Here is a 26,784-nt window from a genome sequence, read left to right as displayed (position 1 = left end):
CGTCCAAAACACAAGTTGAACACACTCCCTGACGTTTCATTTCACACCGACTGAACACTTACAAATGTTCAGCTGCAAAATGTTATTCACTGACATTTGTGGATGAGAGACCACATAAAAAGGTTTTGTTCGAGAATAAAACGGCAGCCATTTGAGAATACCATCAGGGCAATGACATTTGTACCCATCCAAATAATAATAATAATAAAAAAAAAAAGGCATTTTAGACTTCAGTCGCAGTCCTGTAGCTGTAGAGAGAGAGAAAACAAAGGTACCAGGAAGATGAAGATCCAGAAATGTGAGTGTGTTCCTTTTGTTTAGATGAGCATCTCTACCTCACATCATCTAACACACATATGCCTGGTTCTATTATATAAATCTCCACGTGCATGAGTCCCCTTTCCACTCCCACAGGTGCTCACATTGCAAGGCTCACCAATAGCATCAGAGTGTTATCACACACACACTGTTACACAAGGCCATAACCATCTGTGGCTCCCCTGCTGATTTTTTCATATGCAACTGTAAAGCAGCATCGCTTTGTTATCTCTGGTTTGTGCGAGTGGTCCGAAGCACAGTATGTGCGAGGTGTGCACTTTTGTTTATGTGTGAGGAAAGGCATAGTTTGTATATCTGGTCCCAGGTGAACCTATTCCAGTTAAAGGCCTCAAAACACAGCAGTATTAGAAGTAAAAGTTAGACCAGAAAAAGGGAGCAAGCTGCCAACTTCCCAAAACAGGCAGAAATCACAAACTCAGGACGAGATGCAGGCAAAAGCTTCTTTCATTCTGCTGAAAAAAAAAAAACATTTATACAGTAGAAGGAGCACAAGCTCATCAATGCTCCATCTGGAATCTGTTTTTGCAGCATGACATTTGTTAAGCCTGTACTTTTAGAGCCATTCAATGCAGCCACATCTCAGACAGATCGTTGTCTATGTCATAAACAAATCACTCATACTTATCATATCAATCTAGTACATTTAATAGAAATATTGTCGTTGCTCGCATGCCGGTGTTGAACAAAAATGGAGAATAAGAATGTGGAGGGTTCTTCCACTGCTTCTTCAGCTTTGTATCCCCCCCCCCAGCTGAAGCTGCTTCAGTGGTGTCAGACAGACAGGAGGCAGTCCTTTCACACATAGTGGCAGCTCCGACAGTCAAGAGGCACAAACTGATGGTGGGAAAAATAAACAAGTTCGCCTGAATTTTGTCAACGTCCACCTCCTCCAGCCTGAATGGCCCCTTTCCTCCTTTCTCGTACCCAATTTTCGCTTTCCTCCTTTGCCTCAGCACCTCTCTTCCCCCCTCCTCAGTCTTCTGCTCCGTGCTTTGTCACCTCGATGTACGGTTCAACAGTGTCACCTACGGTGTGCCGAGAGGCATTTCACCCTGCCTCCACCTGCCAATCTGGATTTGTGTGACTATGTATGTCTATGTGTAGGCACAAAAATTAGGTGTGTGGGTTTATTCTTTTTATCCTTTAGTGCCTTCAGGTTTCCCCTCCTGTCACACAGTAACCTGTCGGAGCTCCATCAATGTCCAACTTCCACGGCTTTGTCAGGAACTTTTTTCCCCTGTACTTTCTTTGCCGTTTGTTATTTGGCTGACAGGTTTGTGCAAGGACAAACTGCAAAAATAGTATTTTTCCTCCACCACTGCTCTTTAAACACACCACCACTCACTACAGTATGTGTCATGCTTAGTACAGAACACACAGAGTCCCTTTAAGTGCTTGTTGTTTAATGCTAATATCTTTGCGTCCACACGCTGGGTGGGGAACTCAACCATGAGACCACCTATAGTAAATACTGTGAGGCAGAAAGTTAACACGCTCACCCTGTTACATGATGATGGGATGATGGTTTGAGCTGTCAAACTATCCATAAAGTTCTTGACAACTCTCAGGTTTCACTGGATTGTCAGCTAAGTTAGTCTTCATAGCAAAATCTACACTTGAGTAAGGCTCAGTGGTGTATGGATGTGTATCGACATGGACTTGTGTGTGTGTCTCTAAGGATTTATTGTTTCCATCCCTTCGAAACACATTGTATTTAATTTGAGTGATTTCTCCCTCTATAACTTCCCATATTTCCTTACTTTGCTTCTTTTGACATAATCAGCTTTTCGTTCTTATTGGAGAAATAAGAAAATCGATGTTTTTCTTTCCACCCATTTTGTTTTGCTCCTGCGGCTCATCTGCACTGCAACATGATCGTAATCTGGCCTGAAATATCACGGGCGACACAAGTGCTTAGACTGCAGAGAGCTCAAGAGAGGAGAGTTTATCTGCAGCGCTTGTTTTTCCCCTTTTTTCCCCCCTAGATGATGAAAGGGAAACCATGCATAAAGATGGTTAGGGAACAAATGGGAGGGGTATTCTGAGTGTGGTGCACACTCGGATGTGCACAAGCTGTAAGCTCAGCAAACAGTGACATCTGCTGAAAGTATCACACTGTGGAGATAAGAGTGGTTGGATTTTGTGCCAGTTTGGTTATGGAAGCGTTCCAGTGTTTTTATTACCACAATAATCATGATGAATAGATAGTTGAATTCATTTTTGCTTGTCTACATTGTAAAGATATAAAAAAAAAAATGCTTTTGTCAATAATAGTCTTTTTCTTATCTAGTACATCTGTTGCTTTTTCCTTCCTAACACATCCAAAAGATTTATTTTCAATATGGAGGTTTAAAACAGACCAAACAAGACATCAATTGATTCCATTTGTGCCGTAATTTGCCTTGATGAAGTCATATATCTTCGTGATTCCCCTGAAGGGCTTGATCAGATTTCATCTAAATCTTGTGAAGTTTTGCTTTTCCTGGTGAAAGTTTTTTTCTGCCCCGGCTGTTGTGAAATCTCCATTAGCTGCAACAAACGCATGCAGTTTTATTAACAGCCCTCTGAATAAGGCAGATAGAAAACAAACCGCGCACTCAGCTTGGAATTTCTATCTTTCAGTCAGAGACTGTAAGTTCACTTTTAGAGTCCCTGTTTGCTCATAGCCCTGTCAAATAAAAGCTGATGAAATTACTTTTGATGAGCCTGTGGCTTCTATTTTCAGTACTCTAGTTATGACGACAGCCACCGTTGTAGGAACTCACATGAATGCATAAAAAAAAAAAACAAATCTGTCATAACAAAACTGCAACAAACATTATTTTTCTCTTTTAGCCAGAAGACGCACTGATCGCTTGCAGGGTCAGACCTGAATCAAGAGCCAACGCCTCTGCAGGTGGAATTAATGGACATGTGCACTAATTACCAGCTGACTACAGCTGTGGCTGCAGCTGCCACTACTGCACCAAATGCACATGCCACACCCCCACTGCTGTGTGCTGACTAAATGTCACATGTATCATAAGGACTCTACTCCAAGCTACAATAAGTCCAGTGCTCCTGATTTTTACTGAATTTAGTTTGCAAATCCTTTAAATTGCGCAATTTATGTGAAGTTACTTTACACAAATATAACAACATGTAGCAGCACAGTTTCTCCTGCATCAGTTTTATTTTCATCTTGGTTCCTATGATTCTAATTTCAGGAATATGTGGATATAAATGTTGTCACAATGAGTCGCACATATTTATATATGTCTGTGCTTCTCGCAGCCTCCAGATGACATCATCTAGAGGAGTTTGCTGTTATGATGACCATCTGAATGGTAAACTGGTTCCTCATACTGCAGAGGTTGTAGTCTTAGTTGATCTGGAAAAAACCAAACTCCTCCAGGTGGTGTCAGCTTTGTAAAAATCGTACATCTGACAGTCTCTTAAAGGTGTTTTGAACAGCATCGTCATACATCCTTTGGAACCACAGCTTCTACTGCGAAACAATCAGCAATCTTGTTAACCTGAGTTTAGTCCAAATGAAAGTGCATGCTTGCAAATGCAGAACCACAAAGACTAATTAGAGCCATTGCTCATTTGCTGTTTGATCTGGGTTGTCAAGAAAAACAAGTCAAGTCGAATTTCTTCCTGCTTCTTTTTTCTAGTATTATCAGTACGTGTGTTTACCATAGCGAATGAAAAATATAGGATTCCTCTAAAGTGGTGTGTGTTCCCTAGAGAATAGGGCTGCCGTACACAGCGTGACTAAACAATTAATAGATTTGTTGCTATTGGTTTGTGTGTCATGTTTGTCACTGTGTATTATGCGGTGAGTCCTCGGGGGTTGTTTTCTGGTGTGTTTCTCTTTGTGAGTCTTGACATCAATGCACAATTATTCCATCATTCCAATCAAAATGGCCTCTAATTATCACATCTTCATCTTAGTTTGGCTACTCCCCTGTTTCAAAAGAGAAGTAAGAAAAGGTTTTGCATCTTCTGTCCGCTGTTCCCACTTCCGTCACCAATGAATCATCTGTCTTAACAACAGCTTTGTCTGGCGAAAATTGAAATCATGTGTGGACAGATGTGACTGTTTCCCAGCCTGAGTTTCTAAAAGTGGATCTAAACGTGATGCTACATTTGTCAAGTATATCTGATGATTACTTTCAGTTTTCACACAGACTTTGAAAATCCGACACTTAACACTCTGCTATTCTTTAAGTCTACTCTGTGGTCTGTTCCATTGAGATATAAGCCCTCCCAAGAAAGCAGTGTGAAGTAAGCCGTTTCACACCATTTAATCACAAATCCCTGTGCTTTCTTTTCCCCCTTTTTCCCCTCTGTTTCTTTGCTTTTCTCCATCTATCTCTGTGATTCTGGCGCACAGACAGCTGAGCGGCTCTTCTGGATTTTGCTGACGCTGCGCCTGGTCCCGCCTGGCCTCCTCTGAGCAGAATGGACACTCTGGAGTCAGAGCTGACCTGCCCAATCTGCCTGGAGCTCTTCGAAGACCCACTTCTGCTCCCCTGCGCCCACAGCCTGTGTTTCGGCTGTGCCCACCGCATCCTTGTCTCCCATTGCACTACCAACGAGTCTGTTCAGAACATCGCCGCCTTTCAGTGCCCCACTTGTAGATATGTCATTTCCCTGAGTCCGGAGCGAGGACTAGAGGGACTGAAGAGAAACGTTACCTTGCAGAATATCATTGATAGAGTTCAGCGAGCCTCATCGTCGGCAGGGGTTCCTCTTCCACTGCCACTGCCTGCACCCCACAGCGGGCCCAACTCACCTGGTGAGGAAGGGAATAACCGGTTGGCGCTGGTCCCCGTCAGCGCCGCTATGTCCAGCCCAGGCACCCCTCCTGAACCGGTCCAGTGCCAGTTCTGTGAGCAGGACCCCCCACAGGATGCTGTCAAAACATGCGTGACGTGTGAGGTGTCATATTGTGAGGAGTGCCTCAGAGCGACACATCCCAACAAGAAGCCGTTCACTGGCCACCGGCTCATCGAGCCCATGCCGGACTCGCACCTCAGAGGGCTCCAGTGTCTGGAGCATGAGGAGGAGAAGGTGAACATGTACTGTGTGACTGATGATCAGTTGATCTGCTCGCTGTGCAAACTGGTTGGAAGGCACAGGGAACACCAGGTGGCAGCACTGAGTGACCGCTATGAAAAGCTCAAGGTAAGCAAAGACGCTTTTCACTTTTACATCTGCTGTCTTTGATGGGGTGATTTTGTGTCTCACATTTTGCAAATGTGTCCGTTTTGTAAGTGGCCTTATTAAAACTGCTGCCATTTCACATGGATTTGATTAATTTGATAAGGTTGTAGATTCCCTCCGTTCTTTATCTAGCACATAATGAATTTTAAACTTTAATTTTATTCTCCTCTGCAGTGTGAAATTTCCTATTATCCTTACCCAGGTATCTAACTCGATTATCAAGTGAGATTTTATCATCTCATGCTGACTTATTATCTATCCTGAATAATTAAGCATTTAGCATAATCACTACACCATGCCAGTGCGCCAGGAGGGTTTTCAGAGGCACGGACACACGTTGAATATGCGGAGTGTCATTAGTGACGACGCATGGTGTCTTCAGTGAGGTTGCAGGTTAACGAGCTCCAATTGCCTGCTGGGTGTAGGTGTGCTTAATTGAGCATGGCTATTAGAGTGTGCGGGTAATGGCCTGGGTGTGTGTGTGTTTATATGGTGTATGTGTGTTGAGCTTTGGAAGGTTAAATTGTTACCTGCAATGTCTGCTAGATGCTGGTGCACTAATAACCTGAAGGTCCTTATAAAACCTTTTATAAAGGTCTACTCCACTGATTTTGTATTGTCCTCCAGTAAAGTTGAGAGACGGGTTATTAATCCATTCAACAAAAATAGTTTTTGACCATGCATATTGTCCATATATGTATGCTGTAGTTGCTTAACTGTTCCGAACCATCATTTTGCCAGGTAATGTTTTTTTAGCAACAATCTACTGCACAGTCACTCATTGTTTATTCAGCCTTGTGAGGCGTCTTTGAGTAAAATGCTATGGTGTGACTTGTGTGAGAAACAGGTTTTTTCCGTTTTGCCACCCACGTTCAAGTGTGAAGTCATTTGTAGTGAGTTCTCAGAGAGGGGGGTTGTGCCTTATGGAAGAAACTGAATCATAAGAACTGATTCCAAGTTGAAATAGTGGAAGGAAAGGTACTGATTCCATTACACCTGAAATACGAATGCCCAAATATTAAACTAAAACTTCTACTCCAAACAAACAAACAACAATTCCACATATTAATCATTAGTGGTGTCATCTTAAAAGAAAGGCATCAGAGTTTCTACCACACTAATGTTAATTCCATGTTGTTGCATGCCCAGCATTAGACAGCGACATTCACACACAACAACAAGCTACAAATAATTTCCATACTACCTCCAATGATGGCCGTGAACTCCTTCATCTCTCATCATAGTTGCTGTGTGTGTTTGTGCATCTCATCTAGCGTGTTTCAGCAAATTTAACCAGAGGAGAATAATTAGCAGCAAAGGTACAGGTCAGTGCATCATCTAATTATCATGCTTCTTTTCTCCTCCTCTCTCTCTGTGCATCCAAGGAGAGAATGTAACATACCACAGGTCAGCACACCCCGCAGTTATCATACATGCTAATTATGTGCTATGACAGATAAGGTAAAGAGATGGTATATTTCTTCCTGCACTGACATATGTGCAAAAGAGACAACCAGCATAATTTCTCTTAAATGGAACATACATTGTGTACTGAACTTGGATCCACTACTCAGCCTGATATGTAACAGAATATATATTTTGTATATCCCTAAAATGAATTTATTTTGTTTTGAGATAACACAGATGGGCACAGAAAACATTTTAGACTGCTTCATTAACTTTTGAACATGCCCACTCACATAAGCACAGACTTGCATGTCTGTACACAAATACAATAGAAACCCCCAACCTTCCCCATCTGCCCTCTGTCCTTTCACTAATCTGTGGATAAATAGGCAGCACCGACGATTCCACTAGGAGTACACAAATGTGTCTTTTCTGCCATAATTTTAAGGGGATTTCACTACCTGTTAAGACCATCACAACAGACAGTAGGTTAAGACCACTTTAACCTCAAGCTGACCTTTTATAGAGTAAGGACACAGCAAGGGAAAGGATTCACATGCGATATGCGAGTTTGTGAAAGTAAAAAAAAAAAAAAAAAACACAAAATGAAACAGTGTAATGTGGAAGAGTTTTAACAATGAAAGTCATTATATTAGATGGAAATAAACTTTTCAATTTCTATTTCTTTTTTTTAGTATAGTGCCAAATCACAACAGAAGTCATCTCAAGGCACTTTACACTGTAAAACTACAAAATATAACTGTGTACAGAATTATATAGAAACCCAACAACTCCACTTGAGCAAACACTAGGAGGCAGTGGAGAGGAAAAACTCCCTTTTAGAGGAAGAAACCTCCAGCAGGACCAGGCTCAGGGTGGGCGGCCATCTGCCTCGACTGGTTGGGGTGAGTGGAAAGAGGAGAGAGAAAAGAACAGCAGGCAACAAAAAAACAACAACAGCCAGGAAAATCACCTGGCAGGTCTGTAGGAACAGTAACTCCACTCTGGAGATAATCAGCTCCGGGAGAGACAAAGACAAAGTTAATGACATGCAATGGTGGCATCTGAATGAATAGACCAGGGGATAAATGGATGGACGAGCCGATAATGATGACATTAACGGCGAAATGAGCTGAAAACTTTTTTTACTTTCCTAAATAAAAACATTTAATCTTTTCTTAAATTTGCTAATGAGTTTCGTGGGCCTGCTGTTGTCGTGCTTTGACTGCATCTTTGATAACAGCAAAGCTTTAAATGGATCCAAGCCTTAGGCCAGAATCATACATGTCAGTTCACTTAACTTTAATCCATTTCCGTAAACAAATTTGCTCTATTTTAAATCAGTGCGTGGCGACACTTAGTGGTGCGCATCTAGTAAAAGCACGCAATGCACAAGCAAACAACTCTTGACAGAAACAGTAATCACATCTTCAATTATGATTATATAATGCAAATAATCACAAGTTAACAATCAGTGTAGACATTTATAGCTGTAAGACAAAGGAGACAGTCAGTTTTAGTTGAACATATTCCACAGCTAATGTATGCTACACTTTTTATTTATTTTTGCCAGATGTTGTGAATTGAGGCTTTTTTAACAGGAAGAAAAAATTGTGACCGAATAGAAGCAGTGCAGGAGATAAACTGAGGTCTCCATCCAAGCTAATTACGGTGAGAAACAACACGGCATGCAACATTTATGCCGCTCAACACATGTGATTTTTAATTCATAAAGTCAGAAAACTTCTTAAAAGAGGAGGTGCAGCACAGTCACGGAAGCCCCAGTTAGCACAGGCACTCAGATATAACGGCTTTCTTTCATTCTGGAGTCTGACAAGTTAAAACTGTTTTGGTCATCGTCCCCTCTATTTCATGCATATCACTTTTTGCTCTGATTTGCTGGAATTTGAGATATCGCCACTCTGCACATGAAGCAAAAAGAACATCAGATGATTGGAATATTTTTTTTTTTTTCTTCAGTGGCAGTGCTGTGTCTGATAAGAGCTATGGAGGTTATTGTGGGAACACCCATCCTTTTCCAAAGATAAAATTACCCCTGTCACAGGAAATTGACAGAGAAGACCTCTGGAAATAGCTTTTAAAGTCCTTGGCTGTGAGACTGAGGAGAAACAACCTTGGGAATAAAAGATGGGGGGGGCTGCTGTGTGTGTGTGTGGGTACAAACTTTAGTGTCAAATCACAGCTTTGTTGCGTTTGTTTTATGCTGTTTGCTCAAATCAGCTGTCATCTAGCGTTGCAGCCAACATACTTAGAGTTCAGCCAAAGTGAGCAGACACAAAACACTACATATGATTCACAGCCTAACGAATAAGCACGTTATTTACCCTCGTGCCCTCCAGCTGTCTCATTCGTCTTTTAAATTGCATACACGCTTATTCCCTTGCATCCCTCCTTAATGTAACCCACGCCGTTTCCACCATTAAATTTGAACCTTAACTTCAACAAGCTGTCATTAAAGTGAACCATTAAAGAGCAGTCCCAGTCACCTGCACTGAAACACGGTTCTTCTTCCGTCTGGTACGGAGTTACCCGCTGATTAAAGCTTAAGAAAAACTCAACCGCCTGAAAATCAGTGTTTGCTAAAGGTTTTGAACTGGTTTGGCCTCTGACCACACCCTCACCATACACATACCACTGTTTAACACTTTTTAATGGGGTGTTAGTATTTTTTTAAACTATTACATCTAAGCAATCCTTACTATACAGTGCACGCTCACCAATCAGTCCACTTTCTTTCCTCATGTACTGAAAGTTCCCTTTGCTTGGGGCTTTTCTGTCTCTCAATCTAACACACGCTGCATCCTCTCCCGATTTCCCCGCGTACAATGTTCCTTCCTTGCTGCTTGTTCTTTCTTCTCTTCTTTTCTCTGCTGTCCTTTGCTTTTTTTTTCCTACTGGATTCGTCTCTGTTTCTGTCAGACTGTTACAAACACACAAACCAACATTGTTTCCAATTTACTGAGGAGCTTACTGGGTGTCGATCAAAGACACCAGTGCTCTCTATCCAATACAATACGATGATGACTTAGCAATAAGAGGTACACACAGTATAGATGCGTGGCCACGCTATAGACCACAGTGGTAAACAAATCAATGAGTAATCCTCCCAGTTCCTGTCTCTCTATCACTGTTTCCTCTCTTTCATTTTTATCTTGCTGTGCAACATCCACTTTGGTTCTTTCTATACTTGCCTCTGTTTCTGTCTTCATCTGTGTGACTCAGGTTTTTCTGATGTTTCTCTAACACACACACACACATATGCATGAGTAACAAGGAAAAGAATGGAGTGAAATTCTGGCAGTTCAGCAAGAATGTGTGAGAACACAATCCTGCTAAGTGTCAGAGTAAATCTCCACAGGATGAGGCTCCTCCAAAGTTGAGTTTCCTACCTGTCTGGACCGCTGGTTGAGCATGTTTTGATCCCCTTGCATACATTTTTTGCTTCTGATCATTGCAGGCAAGGTGTCTCGGTTTGCTCACGTGTGTCATTTGCACAAAATGGTAGAAAGGAAGCAAGAGTGAGACTTTAGAAACTGTAGACATACAACTTAATTCTTAAGTTGTCAGGAAGACGTTCATCACTGAAGAAGAGTGGATTCTTAGTGGGTGGGACGCAAGGAGAGAACAGCTTCCCACTGATTGAGAGCAGATGTTTCCTCAGAGAAAACTAAAATTGCAAAACCGAACCTTGACCACACTTGAGGAAAATAAATCTTATTTTCAGATATGTATTTATATTTCAAGCGATCTGACCTGTCTTGTTTCCTACAGTTGAAACTCCGGAGAATGTTCTCTGTTGGTGGCATGTACGTCACTGCGGATTAGAGACTGACCGCCTTGTCATTATTATGTTATTGTTAATATGTAATAAGTGCAGCAACTGAGCCAGGAAATAGATTATAGTTCACTTTTGCACAAAAAAATGTACTGATTACTTTTTAAAGTCAAGGCAAGAAGTCAAGGCTGCTCTTATGTTACGCTGAATTATCTTAATTACTAAAGTTTAGGTTTATAAAACTTATTTTAAAACTACAGAGTTTGTAGAAAAGCTAAAATAGTAAATACTCAAGTGAAGTGCACTCAAAATTGTTTGTACTTGAATAATGTGCTTTACTTTTTTCCACTACTGGTTTTAATTTATGAAATTGACTTTTTTTCAAGATGATCTGAATCCATTGGCTTACTGTGTATCAAAAAACTCATCAAATCAACACGGCTTAGTCTGCTGGTTTAGAGCAGAGATTAACTTTGGACAGACACATTTTTAGGTGGAAATCCAGCCAGAAATGGCTGCAAAGCACGAGGCCAGACAGAGACAGACACAGTGAGACAGGGAAAGGCAGACACTGAGGATAAACAAGCAGGTTTACTGACAGGTGATCAACCTGAGGGGCAGCTCAGCTCCTAAAGATTAATAGTAGTTGGCAACATGAAGACTGTAGATGTGGGTTAACCCCTCGATGTCCAAACACATACACACACGAAATAACAGACACACAACCACGCAGAGAAGCACGGTAACTGACAGCAGGTTTCATTTTTGGAAATCCGACTTCCCTTGTGTGCATGTCACGGTGTAGTTCATGTCCTCAAGGTTGTCTGTATGTTGTGTGTGAATACACTCGCTGGTATAAGATTCTATACAGTGACATGCATGGATGCAGCTAATGACTTGCTGTTGGGATTCAGCATTGCATGCATCTCTCTGGGTGGACCTTTATGCTGCTTTTGCTTTAGTGTGTCATTGCTGTATTAAGGCCATCCATTAAGCCCTCAACACACACACACACACACGCACACACATACAAATCTCTGGGTTTATTGTTGTTGCTTACTAATATTTCCTCTGGCACAACTCAGTTTCAATTAACACAACATTAGAACCTGTATTTGTTCACATTAATGAGGTTCATGCAAATTTAGCATTCAGCACCCGACTTTGTTCTTGAGCATGTCGAACGAAACAAAAAGAAGTTTCCACCTGCAAAATATATGTGGATACCTGTGTCCCAGTGAAGCTATCTTTGACACTTTGCTGTTCCGGCCTTGCTGCTCCGGTGCACCATTTTCGTGACATGCACGAAATCTCAGCACGTCTGTGCTTAAATTCATCTGGAAAACGGTTTGGAACGGGACAGTTGAGACGTGGCATCACAGAGGCTTAAGCACGCTCGGTTTGGCAATAATATGATGGTCTCGGATCTAAAGTAGACAGCTTGTGCCCAGGCGGATGAAAAGCAGCAAAAGAGGGGGGAAAAAAGGGAAAAAAGGGGGAGGGAAATAATAAAAAACAGGGAGGAGCAATAAGGGACAGAGCTGACGTGCTGTCACCTGTTTGCCGGTTCGTTAGCTGAGTGTGCTGCTGCGTGCTCTCATAGGGGAAGCTTTTGATGCCTAATTTGCCGCTTGGCTGGGTCTGTGCATGGCTTGGTGCTCAGTGGAGTGGCTGTCCCAGTCACATCCTCTCCTAGTGTAGGATCCTCTGTCGGAGGCTCGGACAGGGCAGGATGAGGAGGCAGTACAGGGATGATGGGTATCACCCGCGCTCAGAGGTACCCGGACAAAAACAGGGAAGGGCGCTTCATCTTCTGGGGATGCTTATGGAGGGATGTTGCCTCTCTTTGCTGTTTTTTTGGTGATTCTGTGCCGGGAGATCAAACATTTTTTTGCTGATTTTATCTTGTGTTTTGCACAATGCAATTATTTTCCACTTGCTTTAGAAGTTTTATTGTTTTCTGAAGTTGCACCTGAGGTTGTTTTACTGTTTTTTTGGCCGGTGAAAGCGCATAAAACTAAAGGGGAAGATCTGGGTGCATTTTTATTCTCCTTTGATTGTCGGCTCTGCCCTGCATACTAAACTAAAACTGCTCTTTCATTTTTCTCTCTGTCGCCTTTTTTATGTGTTTGTTACAGCAAGCCCTGGACTCCAACCTGAGCAGTTTGATTAAGAGAAACAACGAGCTGGAGTCGCTCATGGGGAAGCTGATCCAGACTTGTCAACACGTAGAGGTTAGTCCAGCATCCCGGCGAGGTCACCGCTGTCCTACATTATCAGTGGCTGCTCATGTAGCCTTTGTTTATTACAGCATTTACAATTGTACCGTACCCTTTTGTCAAGTTTATATAAATATATTTATTTAAAAACAACAGTTTTCCAAGATCCTTTAGCTTAGCATTAGCTTTGGTAAAGCTTGGGACATAAATTCTCAGTGAAAGGTGCAGAATTTGAATCTCTTCCTTGTGTGTGATATATAAATTACATCATTGGAAACATAATAGATTTGGACATGAAAGAACTATTAATCAGTGATGAAAGTAATCAGTAATTTCTTCTCATGTCCGACTTGAGAAGTCTGCATTAGGTTGTGTAACTTTGCTCCAGTGTTGTTGTAGAATAATACTGTACGTTCCACTTTAAAGTTTGAGGGAAGTTTGTTTCCATTTCTGTAGAGCAGAAGCTGGCGTGAGCTATGCAATGACTCAACGTCAGGTCTGTCAAATATGTTTGTTATTAGGATAATAACAATGTGTGTCCATGTCTGTGTGTGTTTATTCATGTCTGTGTGTACTGTACACAGTTCTGTGCTACGTCTGCTTGTTTGTGTTATGCTGGCCCACTTGGAAGCTTTAAATAAAGCAATGCCACTGGGTTAAAAGGCGGTAACATCTTAGTTTAGAAAAACGGAGTTCACTTGTAGCTAAAGCCTAAAAAAGAATATGAATAAAGAGGATTTTTTTTTTGGAGCTGATTTTTGTTTCTGTTTTTTTTTTTTTTTTTTTTGTCCTGAACGCTAAGCTGGAGGGCACATTTCGATGATGCAGGACTTCCAATAAAATCCCCACTCCAATCCTTCTAAACATCACAAAGGGACAAAAAAAAAGACTACACTGCACTTTAAAAATCAGAAATAAATAAATGATGCACATACAAAGGAGAAAAAAACAAATGCTTGACCTATTTTTTTCCCCAGTGCATTATGGTCACACATACTGTACAGTAGGGTTTGACAACACACTCTAAAGCCTTAATATAGCTCGAGGAGTGTACAGTGGCAGCACATTGTCTTTAGGTGAGAAAAGTCACATTGCACAAGTGGAAGGTAGAAATTCACAGACAGATAGACGGTGATCTGATGATGAGCCAAAAATAAATGCATCAATTCATATTAAAAAAAAAAAAAACTCTCAATGAAGCAGTCTGACATGCACACATGCAGCTGCCCATGAGAGAGATGAATGTGACAGCACTAAAAAAAGAGAGAGCCGCAGAGGAGAAGCCCTGTACGGGCAGCTTGACGTGCTGTTGATGGAGCTTTGTGAATATTTTAAATCAGATTAATCTATTCCAAGGCTTCTCTGGAGATGGCTGCTGAGATTCTCTGACATCTTCGAGACTCCAGATGTTCTATAAAAAGTCTTCATGCATACCGGAGACGTTGTATTGGTGAAATAGGAAAATTAGATTTTTAAACAAATTGAAAACAGCGTGGATGGCAACTTTTTCTACCACTTAACATGTTTTAAAAATGACTGCCATTCCTCTGAGTCACTATGAGTGCCAGGGTTCTCCTGCGCCAACAGTTTAATGATCCAACACAACATTGTGTCGTATCCCAGCATTTCGTTTCAGCTGCGAACATGTGAACTAATACTATGCTGCAATTGTTAGACTCCAATGCCACCCAATGTTTAATTTTGCTGCCTCTTTCATATATAAAAAAACTGCAAACTCAAGTGTTATGCTTTTGATTAAGTAGTCACAATTAGCCAAAGAGGATAATTCCAGGCAGTTTGCTGTTGAGTTTTATAAAGTGCCATTAAGCCACTCGAGGAAGACGGTGTGCTGCCTCCAGTTTGAGAGTTGTATTTGTAAAAGCTACAGCAGAAGAAACACCACACGTACAAATGTAGTGTCAAAGTGTCAGTAAATATATTAAGTAAAGTTCAGCTAGAGCAAGTTTTGCTTCATGTGCCTTTATGTAAGTTTGGATATCCCCAGGGTCTGAGTCATTTGCATGTGTGTGTGTGTGTGTGTGTTTCTTCGGTTAAATGAACTACTTAATGTCCTGGCCAGGATGTAATCTGTCATTCTGATCATAATCTCCAGAGGCTTCTGCCCACAGTCATTAGACGCTACTCATCTTTACTTGGCACACGATCCACTTCGGTCACACACTGTGTATGTGTGTATGTGGATGATAATGTGACTAGTTCACTGTCCAGTTGGTCCGAATTTCACCATGTCAACCAGTTACTCACAGACGGATTATTTTTAACATTTTGGGCTATTGGATAGTGTGTGTGTGTGTGTGTGTATGTGTGTGACATGGTGTGAGTCTGCATAGCCTCGTGGGTGGCTGTTCCAGACTGATGAGCAATACTGGGGCATGTCATCTTTATTCACATCCAGTCCTTGAGATTGACACTCGTAAAGGCCAAAGAAAACGAAACGGAGCACGGAGAAAAAAACTTTTAATTACAGTTTTCTTTTAGTTTAATAGTTGTTTATCAGTTGTGGAACACTTTTCCTAAACCATTTCACATGAAAACATACAGCAAAGTACGAATCTGCCGGAAACCAAATCAACCAAATACCAGAAAGATGGAATTAGAAAAATTAGAAAGACGCGCCAACGCGGCTACAGTGACCGCTACTGTACCGCAGAGCTGCGGTGGCCAGCTCAGCATGTCTTACACACTGTAAGCACTGAGAAGTAATCCAGGTGGCAAACTGTTTCTGTTGGCAGCACAAGCCCAGAAAAGCACATAACTGCTGTGTAGGAATGGACGTCGAGGATATTGAGGAAGTCCTTTCCAGCTTTGTTTGGCTCTGTGCAGGAAAGGCAAATGACTCTCCATGATGTCATTATTAAAACACCTGTCAGAGTGTGTGTGTGTGTGTGTGTGTGTATGAGTGAGAGTCACTGTGCAATCTCTTGTTGGCTTGGCAACACTCACATCAGACTTCCCTTTCATTGCTCCCCGTGCTATCGCTTCGCTGCAGCACGAAAACACTTTACAAGGTGCTGAAAGGACCTCTAGGAAATGACCACAATACGAAATTACACATTATGTTAGGACCTGCTGTCTTTTTAATTGGACTTAAACAACTTTTATAGGCTGCACAGACCAGACAGGTACCAACTGTAAAGTAAATCAAAGACGTCAGAGAGGGAACTGGACGCCATGTTTCTGTTTACTCTCCCTTCACGGCAGAACAACCCATGTAATCAACGGCAGGTTGCCTTTCAAAAGTATCTGACCTTTATGTTGTGAGTTCAGAGCTTCTCAGATGAGTTAAAAATCAAAGATTTCAGTTTGACTTTTCACTATACCGTGTATTTCAGTGTCTGTTTCACTGTGCAGTTAGGATCTGCTGCAGCTTGAAATGCAGTCATTGAAATGCTATTTAAGACTTTTTTTTTCTGACCTGTAGCCTGATCACAGCTCAAATTAGTGGTTGCTGGGATATAAACACAGATTTCAGACAAACCCAATGACATTAACTGCTTGCATCCAGTTAGGAGCTTGCATGTTGACTACACGTTAGTTTATTTCTTTTGTGTTATGGTCATATGTAACATGGTAACGTGATTTTACCGTTGTCCGAGTAGTTTTTTCCAGCTTCACAATTAGAATGACGGCACCTTATTGGCTGTCTGAATTTCTGATCTAGCATTGTGTATGCATATCACATTCACCATCCGGAGACTTATATTTAGAATAACATATATATATATATATATTAGCATTTAGGACACAAACTGTTTGAGTATTTCGCTGTGTCACGTCTACCTCTAACAACCACAGGGCTTCCTGCTTATTTTACTTGTCACTCAGCGCTCAAGTCAGCAGGAGGTAAAATGTGTGTCTTCCCTTCTATCTATTGTTAAGTGTTTACTTTCACAGAGGAAAGCCAGCTGATGGATGAAAATGGCATCCTTTCCCTTGGTAGTCATGATGTGGAGCCACTAAACATATATATTTCTCTGTATGTTCCCCACCAGGTGAATGCATCCCGTCAGGAGGGCAAACTGATGGAGGAGTGCGATGTCCTGATTGACATTATCCAGCAGAGGAGGCAGCTCATTGCAAGCAAAATCAAGGAGGGAAAGGTGAGTTGAACGAATGTGCAACCCATTTTACAGCGTTTTCACCACAAATACCATCCTCTTTTCGTTTGACATGGTGCAGATGTAGCCATGCTCACAAGCTTTAACAACAATTTATCCATTCTCTATCATTAAAATGAAACAAAAACTAGAAATAACTAATTACTATGTAAACGCACTAAGAAAATGCCATCGGACCTAATGTTTTGTCAAGTGGAATACTTTGTCACAGCCACTTGGCCTAATCCTTCCACCGTGCACAGGCAGCAAACTACAAACCCTCCAACACATTCTGAACAGACGGTGAAAACAGTCCGACTGGCCAAAACTAGATCCCCGAGCATATGGGAGGACGCATTTACTTGTACTCTAAACCCAGATGATTTTTTAAAAGCTGTTTCTAATGAGACTTGGACCATGTGATGAAGGCTTTTAGGTCTGCATCAGAGAAGGTGTTTATTTTTAGGCCTCATATTTCTACACATTACTTTTTAAAAGAGTGCTGGACCGTGATCAGTCAACTTGGTCTTTCTTTTATTGCCCCAAGATCAAGTTTCTCAATCTGCTGTCAGTCTGCCTTTTGTCCTCGCTGTATATTGAAAACCGTGTTGACTTCACAAATGTCAGTGGATTTGAGCTGTGATTATACTGTTTTGGGATTTTTTACAAGCCAAACTGCTGATGAAATGTCCTCTGACCTCAATCCAGCCACTGACCTCAATCTGTCTTTTAAAATCTCTGCTCATGGTGACTGGGGGCGGGGTGGGAGCCAAAGATGGGAAATGAATGAAATACTAGATTCGCGTGCAGTAGAATCATTGACGTGGGAGAAGCTTAACTTGTTTAGTCAAGTCATTTCTTGATTACTCTTTTTAGTAGTAATCCACTTTCTTATGAAGCTTAGTGGTAAAATCAGAGCCACTGAGTCGTTTCTTTGGTTGTTGAACATAGAAAAAGTGTATTCAGGTACGTTAGAATAGGGCTTTTGCACATACAGAGGTCAAAACAAGCACCTTTAGGAGAACATGAGGGACGGTTTCATTCTCATTGATATCACAACCTTTGGTGACTTGACCTTTTTGTGTCTAAGTAACTGTAAAATGTTAACATCCATCTTCTTGTACCCAGAAAACCCCCAATTTTTGGGGTCATTTCCTGTTGTCAGCTGAGATAATGTTCTCATCCCTAATGATCCCACACACTTTAACTATTAAGACCATTTGGTTGATTCTTTAATCGACTATTTCACCTAACAGCAGCACTGTTCTCAGACTTCTCGTGTTCTTTTTTCAGGCACAAAGACTTCGAAAGCTCGCCCAACAGATCTCCAACTGCAAGCAGTGCATCGAGAGGTCTTCAGCCCTCATCACACAGGCCGACCAGACATTAAAAGAAACTGATCACGCTCGCTTCCTGCAGACTGCCAAGAGCATCAACGAGAGGTCAGACCGCCCACACACTTGCCACGCATGTTGGAATTACTCGGCTTAGCGAACCAAGGTCTAGCTGGAAGCAGAGGTTAAAGAGTGAACAAAGAGATGCTGAGAAAGAGTTTGAGGACTCCGTGTGCTTGACTTACCTAACAGCAAAGACAAGTACAGAGGGATTTCAGCTTATTTAGCCTAATGATATTCCACTCCCTGCTTAAGTTTTCCGACTAATAGAGTTGGCAGTGGTTTTGAGAGCAAAACCTGGTGTCCAACATGTGCATCCTCAGGAGAAACAATGCTTAGTGATATAAAAAGAAATCATTATCCTTTAGTCCTTGAAACAAAAGAAGTCTTTTAGTCAGAATGTTATCTGAAGAGCTTCACTAATTAGGAGGCTGCTTTTATTCCGATTTGGAGCTGAGTATTTTTTAAGTTGCCAACCTTTGAGAAGTTTGTTATCTGGGTTATCCAATCAGCCAGTGCAACTGCCAAAATACTTTTTCCTACATCTAAACCCTTAAATGTTCATCAGTTCTTTTTTTATTTTAAAGACTTTTTAAATGTAAAAATCTACGTCATCTTTAAAGTGTCACTTTAAAGAGACAGTTTTCATCTTGAGCTAAAAGAAATGTTTAATTTTTTATTGGTAATGACCTAGGGTCTCCATGGCAACCGCATCAACCCAAGTGCTGATCCCCGAGATACACCTTACGGACACCTTCGACACTTTTGCCCTGGACTTCACTAGAGAGAAGAAGCTGTTGGAGAGTCTGGACTACCTCACAGGTAAACATTCCTGTTTTCATGAGGCTCCTTCCATTCTGAGAGCCATTAATTGATTGAACTAAAAGCAATTAATTCACTTTACAATCCCAACCGAGTGTTTTAAAACTACTCACTGGGATTTCAGTTAATTTTCATTTACTTCCTTCAAGCTGAAAATCACCAACCAAATGTCTTTTTGCTGGATCTAAAGTTGAGCTTTTTAATTTCGCTTCTCGCTGATCATAAAACGCCAGCATTGCCTCTAATTACATTTCTATTCTAACTTTAAATTCTAATTGTGTTTTTTTTTTTATCATTCTTTTGAAGTATCTGCTGTCTTCAAGCACTGCGTTTGAAGGAACAGACCCCAGCTGATTAACTCCAAAATTAATTTTCACCATTAATTTCCAATGCTCGCTTTGTAAAGACCCATCAAAATGCCACTGTATAAATTAAGAGCACGCTGGGGACAAAAACAAAGCATCCTGTGCAGTGGATTTTGGTGGCCTTGTATTTGTTCTCTGCAATGCAATGAGGGCTTCGCTGGAGGGCCTTTTCGCTAAGTGAATCAGTCTGAATCACTCGACTATGTGCAGCCACTCATGACAGAAGGCTCAGGAGAGGGAGAAAGTGACACAGACATAGATAGAAAGTGGCTTTACACTCACTTTAAGCTGTGCTGCATCTTTGTTTCCTTACCTTAGTTCATTCTCTTCCTACTAGGTTTAATGGCTTAAATGCAAAATAGATGTGCTTTATTAATTTCCCCGTAGAACAAAAACAGCCATAACATAATAAAATAAGAATTTAGCTTCATCTGGTTATGTAACAACTCTTAAATGATGATGCTAAAAGGATTGTGATATTTGGTCTTCCCCCTGTGATAATGTTAGCTGCTTTTTATCTGAATATTTAATTTCATTCCTGCATTGCTTTTAATGCGTAATCTACCACTCAATTGGAAAGAACATCTTCAGTCCTGTGTGTAATGAATCCTTTGCACTCACAAATCGAACCAAATTACTAAGGTAAATTGGGGATAGTGTTTGTTATAACAACTAACAAACTCTGAGTGTGTTCATCATTTTGGAATATTACAAAGACAATTAGCAACTATGTTGAAACAAAACCTACTAAAGCCTTGAATGCTGTTGAATGATGCTCAATTTTTCCCCATTCTCTGCAGCTCCAACTGCTCCATGCATAAGGGAAGAGTTGTGCACAGCTTCGTACGACACCATCACTGTCCACTGGACGTCCGACGATGAATTCACAGTGGTGTCCTATGAGCTGCAGTATGCCATCTTCACGGGACAGTCTAACATTGCCAGTAAGTGTTAGATAGGAAAATAATGGATTTTAATTTAACCCCTGGGGGTATATTATGGCAGAACAGGTGGTGCACATTTTTCATGCCAGAGGTTTTCCTGATGACAAGAGGAAAAAAACGTGTACATGCTGGTGTAAAAACACAAGGTAGTTATTGCCGTTTGGAGTCAGGAGTTGGAGCTGCAGCTGTGGCTGTGACACACTACTCGTGGAGGCACTTCAAAACCCTTGGCACCCGATTACTGCAATTTGCCTCAAAAATAGCACACCGTCTTTGAGTCATATCTCTGTCTAATCTGAATACGCAGTCACGATGCACACATTTGTGGGTTAAGTGGACTTCTGTGGGAGATCATCGTCCATCATGAATAAACATCCGTAAATGTGCTTAAAAAAAGATGCTCCTCAGACCTGGAATCATTATGTTTTTGTTTCTGGAAGTGCTAATACTCAATTCAGCATACTTTGTAATTATTCCTCACTGAAACCATAGACAATTATTTAATCCAAGAAGGAATGCAACGATAATATGGGAAAATCCTTCAACAACTGTTGTGGACATAGAATATTTCTAAAATCCTAACTTTGTCATGCAGCAGATTTACGTTTTAATACCAGCACATCTGCTCTGCTGATCATGCTGCTTCAGTGGTGGCCTCCAGCCCCGCGAGGCAGCTGGGAGTTGAAGTGCTTTTCTAAAAGCTGAGCTCATGGTGAAGTAGAAGTGAAGCCTCTAGCCTTTATGCTACTATCACGCTCAGATTTCGTCACACATCGAATGATTGTAGCCGGTGCAGGAAGAAAGGGGAGTAAGATTTGACAGCAGGGCGTAGAACGAGTATAGAGTTCTTATACATGCAGAGCGTTTAAGTTTAAGTGGCACTGAAGGGGCGAGATGCCGTGTAAGGAGAAATGACAGCCGAAAATGAATCGGCGTCGCAGACACACTCTTGGTGACACGGTGTCTTGTTCAACAGCAACAGACCTACTGTACATGCTGACATACACACACAGACACACTTGCTCACATTAGACCCAGAAAATCAGGAGCACACTCGAGTGAGCAATAGTTGCAAGCACGAAAATGGGGTCAGGGCATCTACAGACAGGATTCCCTGCTCCCTTTCAATCAAACTGCCATTTCTCTGTCTTTCATCTATTCTTTAGATTTCCCTCACAGCGAAGTTCCTCTGTTGTCCTTCTTTCTTCCCTTCTTCCTCTCCTGCTCCATATCCTCCACTCAGTCTCCTCAGGTTTTACTTTCTTTTTCTCTTTTTTGCCATTGCCTGTTCATTACTTTGCAGGTAAAAGCATGTTTAGAACCTGCAACTACTGTATTGAACTAATGTGACACGTTGTTTCCCACTTTCGTTCCCCTCTTGTTCTCACATCTCTATCTCCTTCTGTTCTCTAAGAGGCTGTGATTTTTCTCTCCTCCTGCTTTCACATCTGATAATGGCAGAGGTTTTGCTGTTGGCATCTCAGTCACGTGCCAGGAAATTCCCCCAGGTCCAATTCAGATGAATCACTATGCAAGAAGGGAAACAGTCTTGTAATGTCGGGGTAATAAAAACACAAGAACAACATCCTTTACTTCTACGAATCATTGTGCTATACGGCCCCCCTGCATAAGATTTCCTGTGGGAATTGTGTGTGGAGATGATAGTGGAGACACACTCTCATTCTTAAGTGCCATGTCTGTTTGATATTCACAGGACTATAAGCCTGATCAAATGATGCTGCATGTGTTTAAATGTAATACATGATTACACTTAGTTTAATGTGTATACAAATACAAGCAGTAGGTGTATTTACTTTAATGAATTTCCACTAATGTGCAGTTATAGTGTGGGAGAATTAGTCTATTGAAGGTTTTCCTATATCTCGAACAGTATGTAGAACTTCCAGTTTCACTTTAGAGCTCTATAATTAGTTTGAGTGCACTCTAAATGCAATTTTGACAGGTAGCAGTTCAGCCTATCCATAAATTTACTAATATAAATCCAGGTTATTTCTGTTTAGTGTGGTCTAGGTGGCAGATCTCTGGGAGAATGCAGTGAACATAATGATAAAACGCGGTTATTTGCCACTTCTGGGTGGCCGACAAAGAAAAAGCACTTCCTGTGTAAATTCCACAGGCAAACAAAACCATGGACCCAGAAGGAAAATGTAAACTCAAATATACACACAGAAATCCACACACACACACGCCTTAGGTGCTGATGCAGCAGTACTGAACAAAACCCAACCAAAAGAGAACGGACAGAGCAGAGAGAGCACAGTGCAGCTATGAAGCCAACGAGGTGTGAATGGTTTCCCCTTGAGCCTCTTCACACCCTTTCACCTGTTCGTACTGCCACGCGCTCACACACTGTAGGCTCCATCGGTTGGTAAACTGTCCTTTCATACAGCTGAACAGTACTTACAGTATGTCCAGGAAGAAGACTTTTGTCTTTCTTGACTCGTAAGAGCCTGCAGTTATAATTACATACATGTTCAACAAATTTCTCTTCTGAAAAGAATCCATAATATCTGCTACTATAGTTAAAATGAGTATTTTAAGGAACCTAACGTTAACCATAATCTGATATTTTTCCTACGTTTCCTTTCTCACTAGGTCTGTGTAACTCATTAGACAGCTGGATGATTGTTCCTAACATCAAGCAGAACCACTACACAGTGCACGGTCTGCAGAGCGGCACCAAATATATCTTTGTTGTCAAGGCCATTAACCAAGCAGGAAGCAGGAGCAGTGAACCAGGGACGCTGAAGACCAACAGTAAGCAACTGATGACTAAAACTGAATACTCTGTGTAGCTCCAACCTTTGTGAGAAAATTCCTGTGTAAACATTCACACAGGAATAGCTTCTTATTTTCTTACTTGCTCCACTTTTTTTTCTGTGGGCAAATATAAAATTGAATTAGCTCTAAACAAATGAGCTCTGCTTGCCTTTTACAGATTTCAGTATGTCTCCTCTTTAAAATCCAGTTTTCCTTTTTCCCTTCCTCCTCGTCTACCAGGCCAGCCGTTCAAGCTGGACCCGAAGTCTGCTCACAAAAAGCTGAAGGTGTCTCACGATAACCTGACAGTGGAGCGGGATGAAACCACATCCAAGAAAGGCCACAGCCAGGATCGTTTCTCCAGCCAAAGCAGCTACGGCGTAGTGGGAAATGTCTTCATCGACAGCGGGCGTCACTACTGGGAGGCTTTGATAGGGGGGAGCACATGGTGAGTCATAATGTCTGGAGTCTGCGTAACCTTTGACGGTTAGTGGTTTTCACATGTGGATAACAGAATTTTCCACTCCTCCACAGGTACGCTGTGGGTATAGCCTACAAATCAGCCCCCAAGCATGAGTGGATCGGTAAAAACTCTGCCTCCTGGGTGCTCTGCCGGTGCAACAACTCCTGGGTGGTTCGCCACAACAGCAAGGAGCTGGCCATCGAGCCCTCGCCCCACCTGCGTCGCGTCGGGGTCCTTCTGGACTACGACGCTGGATACCTGACCTTCTACGACGCTGTGGGCTCCCAACACCTGCACACATTTCACGTGTCCTTTGTCCAGCCTGTGTGTCCCGTGTTCAACGTGTGGAATAAATGTCTGACCATTCTCACTGGTCTACCCATCCCCGACCACCTAGAGGGACTAGAACCCCACAGCTGAGCGCTGCAGAGAGAGTAGAATAAATCAGAATAAACTGGCCTCATTATGTTAAAGCTGCACTGGGCAAGATTTGAAAAAATACTCATGTTTGCATAGAGAACAGACGAGTGTCCCATCCTTTCAAATTCACACAGATCCGCTCTATTTACCCTAATTAAATTCTCTTGCACCCAGGGGCAGTTACAAAATGAAGAGTGGAATATTAACAGCTAGTGGGCGTGCTGCCTGAAGGAAGCTGGAATTACATGTACTTGACATTCCTTCTTTTCATACTTGGTTTTCTTGAACATGAGTAGGCCCATGACATCTCTTTCAGCCCAAACAAGATCAACACCCTACAGTACAATTGTTGCTATGCTACATAGTGCAGCTTTAATGTTAAAATAAACTAACGCCTGGGTTGTTCATTGTGATTTCCAACAGCAAATATGATGCTTGTTCGTGCTGTCTTTAACTCTTTAAAAAATTGTCTAGATCGATAACATTATGCTGGAGATAGTATAGACAAATGGACCTTGTTGGGCCAGAAATTCCGACTTTAAGGCACTTTGGGCTACGATGGGCATGTTTGCACCACAGCTACTAGGAAAACAAGCCACGGATCAATTTGAACTTTTTTTTCTTTTTACATCATCTTATCAGAAAATAGCACTTTGAAAGTTCCTTAAAGTACTCACACACATGCAAAACATGAATGCATACACACCATTCCAACTTTATTCAATCACAATGGCCGTAAAAAACCCCAACAGATGTATATTTTGTAAATTCACATTTCGCCCCTTTTTTTCCCTACTTCATTAAAAAGGAACCAAAGTAGCCATTGCTATCAGCTCAGAAGTCATAAATTCTACTCTGTTAATAAGTGCTGAAATATTTTTAAAAAGCGAAGGAGAGGAGATAGCACTTCATGGATATTAACTGCAGGATTCCCTTAAATGTAGGCCCTGTTTTTGCACATCGTTCCTACTTTATTCATGGTTTTGTAGCCTAAGAGTCTAGTTCTTGTTGGTGCGAAAACTGTTTTAGTTTTTTATTGTGTTATTTTATTTTTTTGGCAGCCAGACAAGTCCTGCCGATTTGATTTTATGTGATACATAATGTGTGATTTGTGTTACAGTCATAGCCCCAAGTTAACGTGAGCTGAGGGGTAAAATGCACGTTTGGGTATAGATTTATTTTTTTGCCTCACTTTTCTGTAAAGCAATCTGATGGCTGTTCAGTGAGACATGTTTGTGCTGCTGTGCCAAAACTCCAGAAGCATTCATTTGCTTTTAACACAGTGTTTTCCCATTTATCTTAGAAAATATTCAATTTTATATGTCAGTTCCACACTAAGGTCATCAAAACTACGTGCAACATATTGTTGAAGAAAATAGAATTTCCAGTCCTTTGCATTGAAGCACACCTCCTGCACTGTATCAAGACAGCACAGCCATGCACAGGGGTCTGTCCTCCATCATATTGCACAGTGATGATTTCAGTCTTGTGCACCTCAGCATTCACTCCAGTCACTGACTGAATCTCATTTTGGATTTTTATGTATTTAAAACAGAGAAAACTGTCTGAATGAGATTCAGCCACTGATGCTCTGAGTCACTGATTAGTCAGGATGCTATTGTCAATTCTAAATGTTTAACAGTGACCAATGGGAGCTCCTTGGTGTAAGTATAAATTTGGTTGTATTTCTCAATGTTGCTTTGTTTGAATACCAGGTACACTTCTAGTATGGATAACAAATAATATTCTTCATTTCTGTGTTTTCCTGGCAATAAAACTGAACTGTGTTTCATTGTATATGATACAAATACGTCATTTAATGTTTCCATTTGAACTTTTTGATCGCACAGTTATTTGTATTGTCTCTGTGGACATTTTTATGGAAAGCAGGATATGAGTGCTCGCATCACTGTCGTCTGAGATAAGTCTATGAGAAGGTCAGAAATAAACATTGTTCCTTTTCACATTAAAGTGTGCTTTTTATTTTCTCCGCTGAAGTAATACAGCTGTGCATGAGAAAATGTCAAGCGCCAGTGTCATAATGCTGGATGCAGTGAAATGTCAGATGTACAAACAAAGATCACTTTGTGAAGAAATTCAAATAGTCCCCGACTTGAATAAGTGTGAAGTCGCTGGTGCCCTTCAGAAACACACAGCAGTCTATACAGTATGTGAGCAGGAATATGTTTTTGTCTAATTAGAAAACAAAATTCAGCCTTCGTGTTGGATAATGATTGACTACTCCATTTAACTTCTTCACTCCTTAAAGAGACCATATTCTAGAAACTGCTTATTTTTCTCTTAATAGACCATTATACAGTTCCTTTTTCACCCCCTTGTTATAGCTCCTGTTTCTTCAAGGCCCCCTTCATGAGCCAGCTTGGGGATTCCTTCACAGGTTGCTGTTACCAGTAGCATGAAAGCTCTCGACCTTTGGGTTGGAAATCATCAATTTAAACGTCTCCATATCCAGTTACTGATTTAAGCCCAGCACCACTCCACAGA

At 41.4% G+C, this 26,784-nt stretch overlaps 1 protein-coding gene across 2 annotated transcripts in view; it reads left to right on the top strand.

Moving 5' to 3' along the window:
* LOC113164753 (E3 ubiquitin-protein ligase Midline-1-like) overlaps positions 1-26,250 on the top strand; it is a 47,926-nt gene extending 21,676 nt beyond the window's left edge. For both annotated transcript variants that reach the window (XM_026364206.2, XM_026364205.2), the window contains exons 2-10: positions 4,718-5,511; positions 12,892-12,987; positions 16,986-17,093; positions 18,384-18,532; positions 19,179-19,306; positions 20,472-20,615; positions 23,232-23,393; positions 23,637-23,844; positions 23,931-26,250. In XM_026364206.2, the coding sequence (XP_026219991.1) occupies positions 4,786-5,511; positions 12,892-12,987; positions 16,986-17,093; positions 18,384-18,532; positions 19,179-19,306; positions 20,472-20,615; positions 23,232-23,393; positions 23,637-23,844; positions 23,931-24,279 (2,070 nt within the window). In that variant the 5' untranslated portion in view covers positions 4,718-4,785 and the 3' untranslated portion in view covers positions 24,280-26,250. The remainder of the gene's footprint in view (positions 1-4,717; positions 5,512-12,891; positions 12,988-16,985; positions 17,094-18,383; positions 18,533-19,178; positions 19,307-20,471; positions 20,616-23,231; positions 23,394-23,636; positions 23,845-23,930) is intronic.
* The last annotated feature ends 534 nt before the right edge of the window (positions 26,251-26,784 follow it).

This window comes from Anabas testudineus, chromosome 2 (genome assembly GCF_900324465.2).
Source record: "Anabas testudineus chromosome 2, fAnaTes1.2, whole genome shotgun sequence".
Classification (NCBI taxonomy): domain Eukaryota; kingdom Metazoa; phylum Chordata; class Actinopteri; order Anabantiformes; family Anabantidae; genus Anabas; species Anabas testudineus.
The sequence above is the reverse complement of the archived record's forward strand: the minus strand, read 5'-3'. Positions and strand labels throughout refer to the sequence as shown.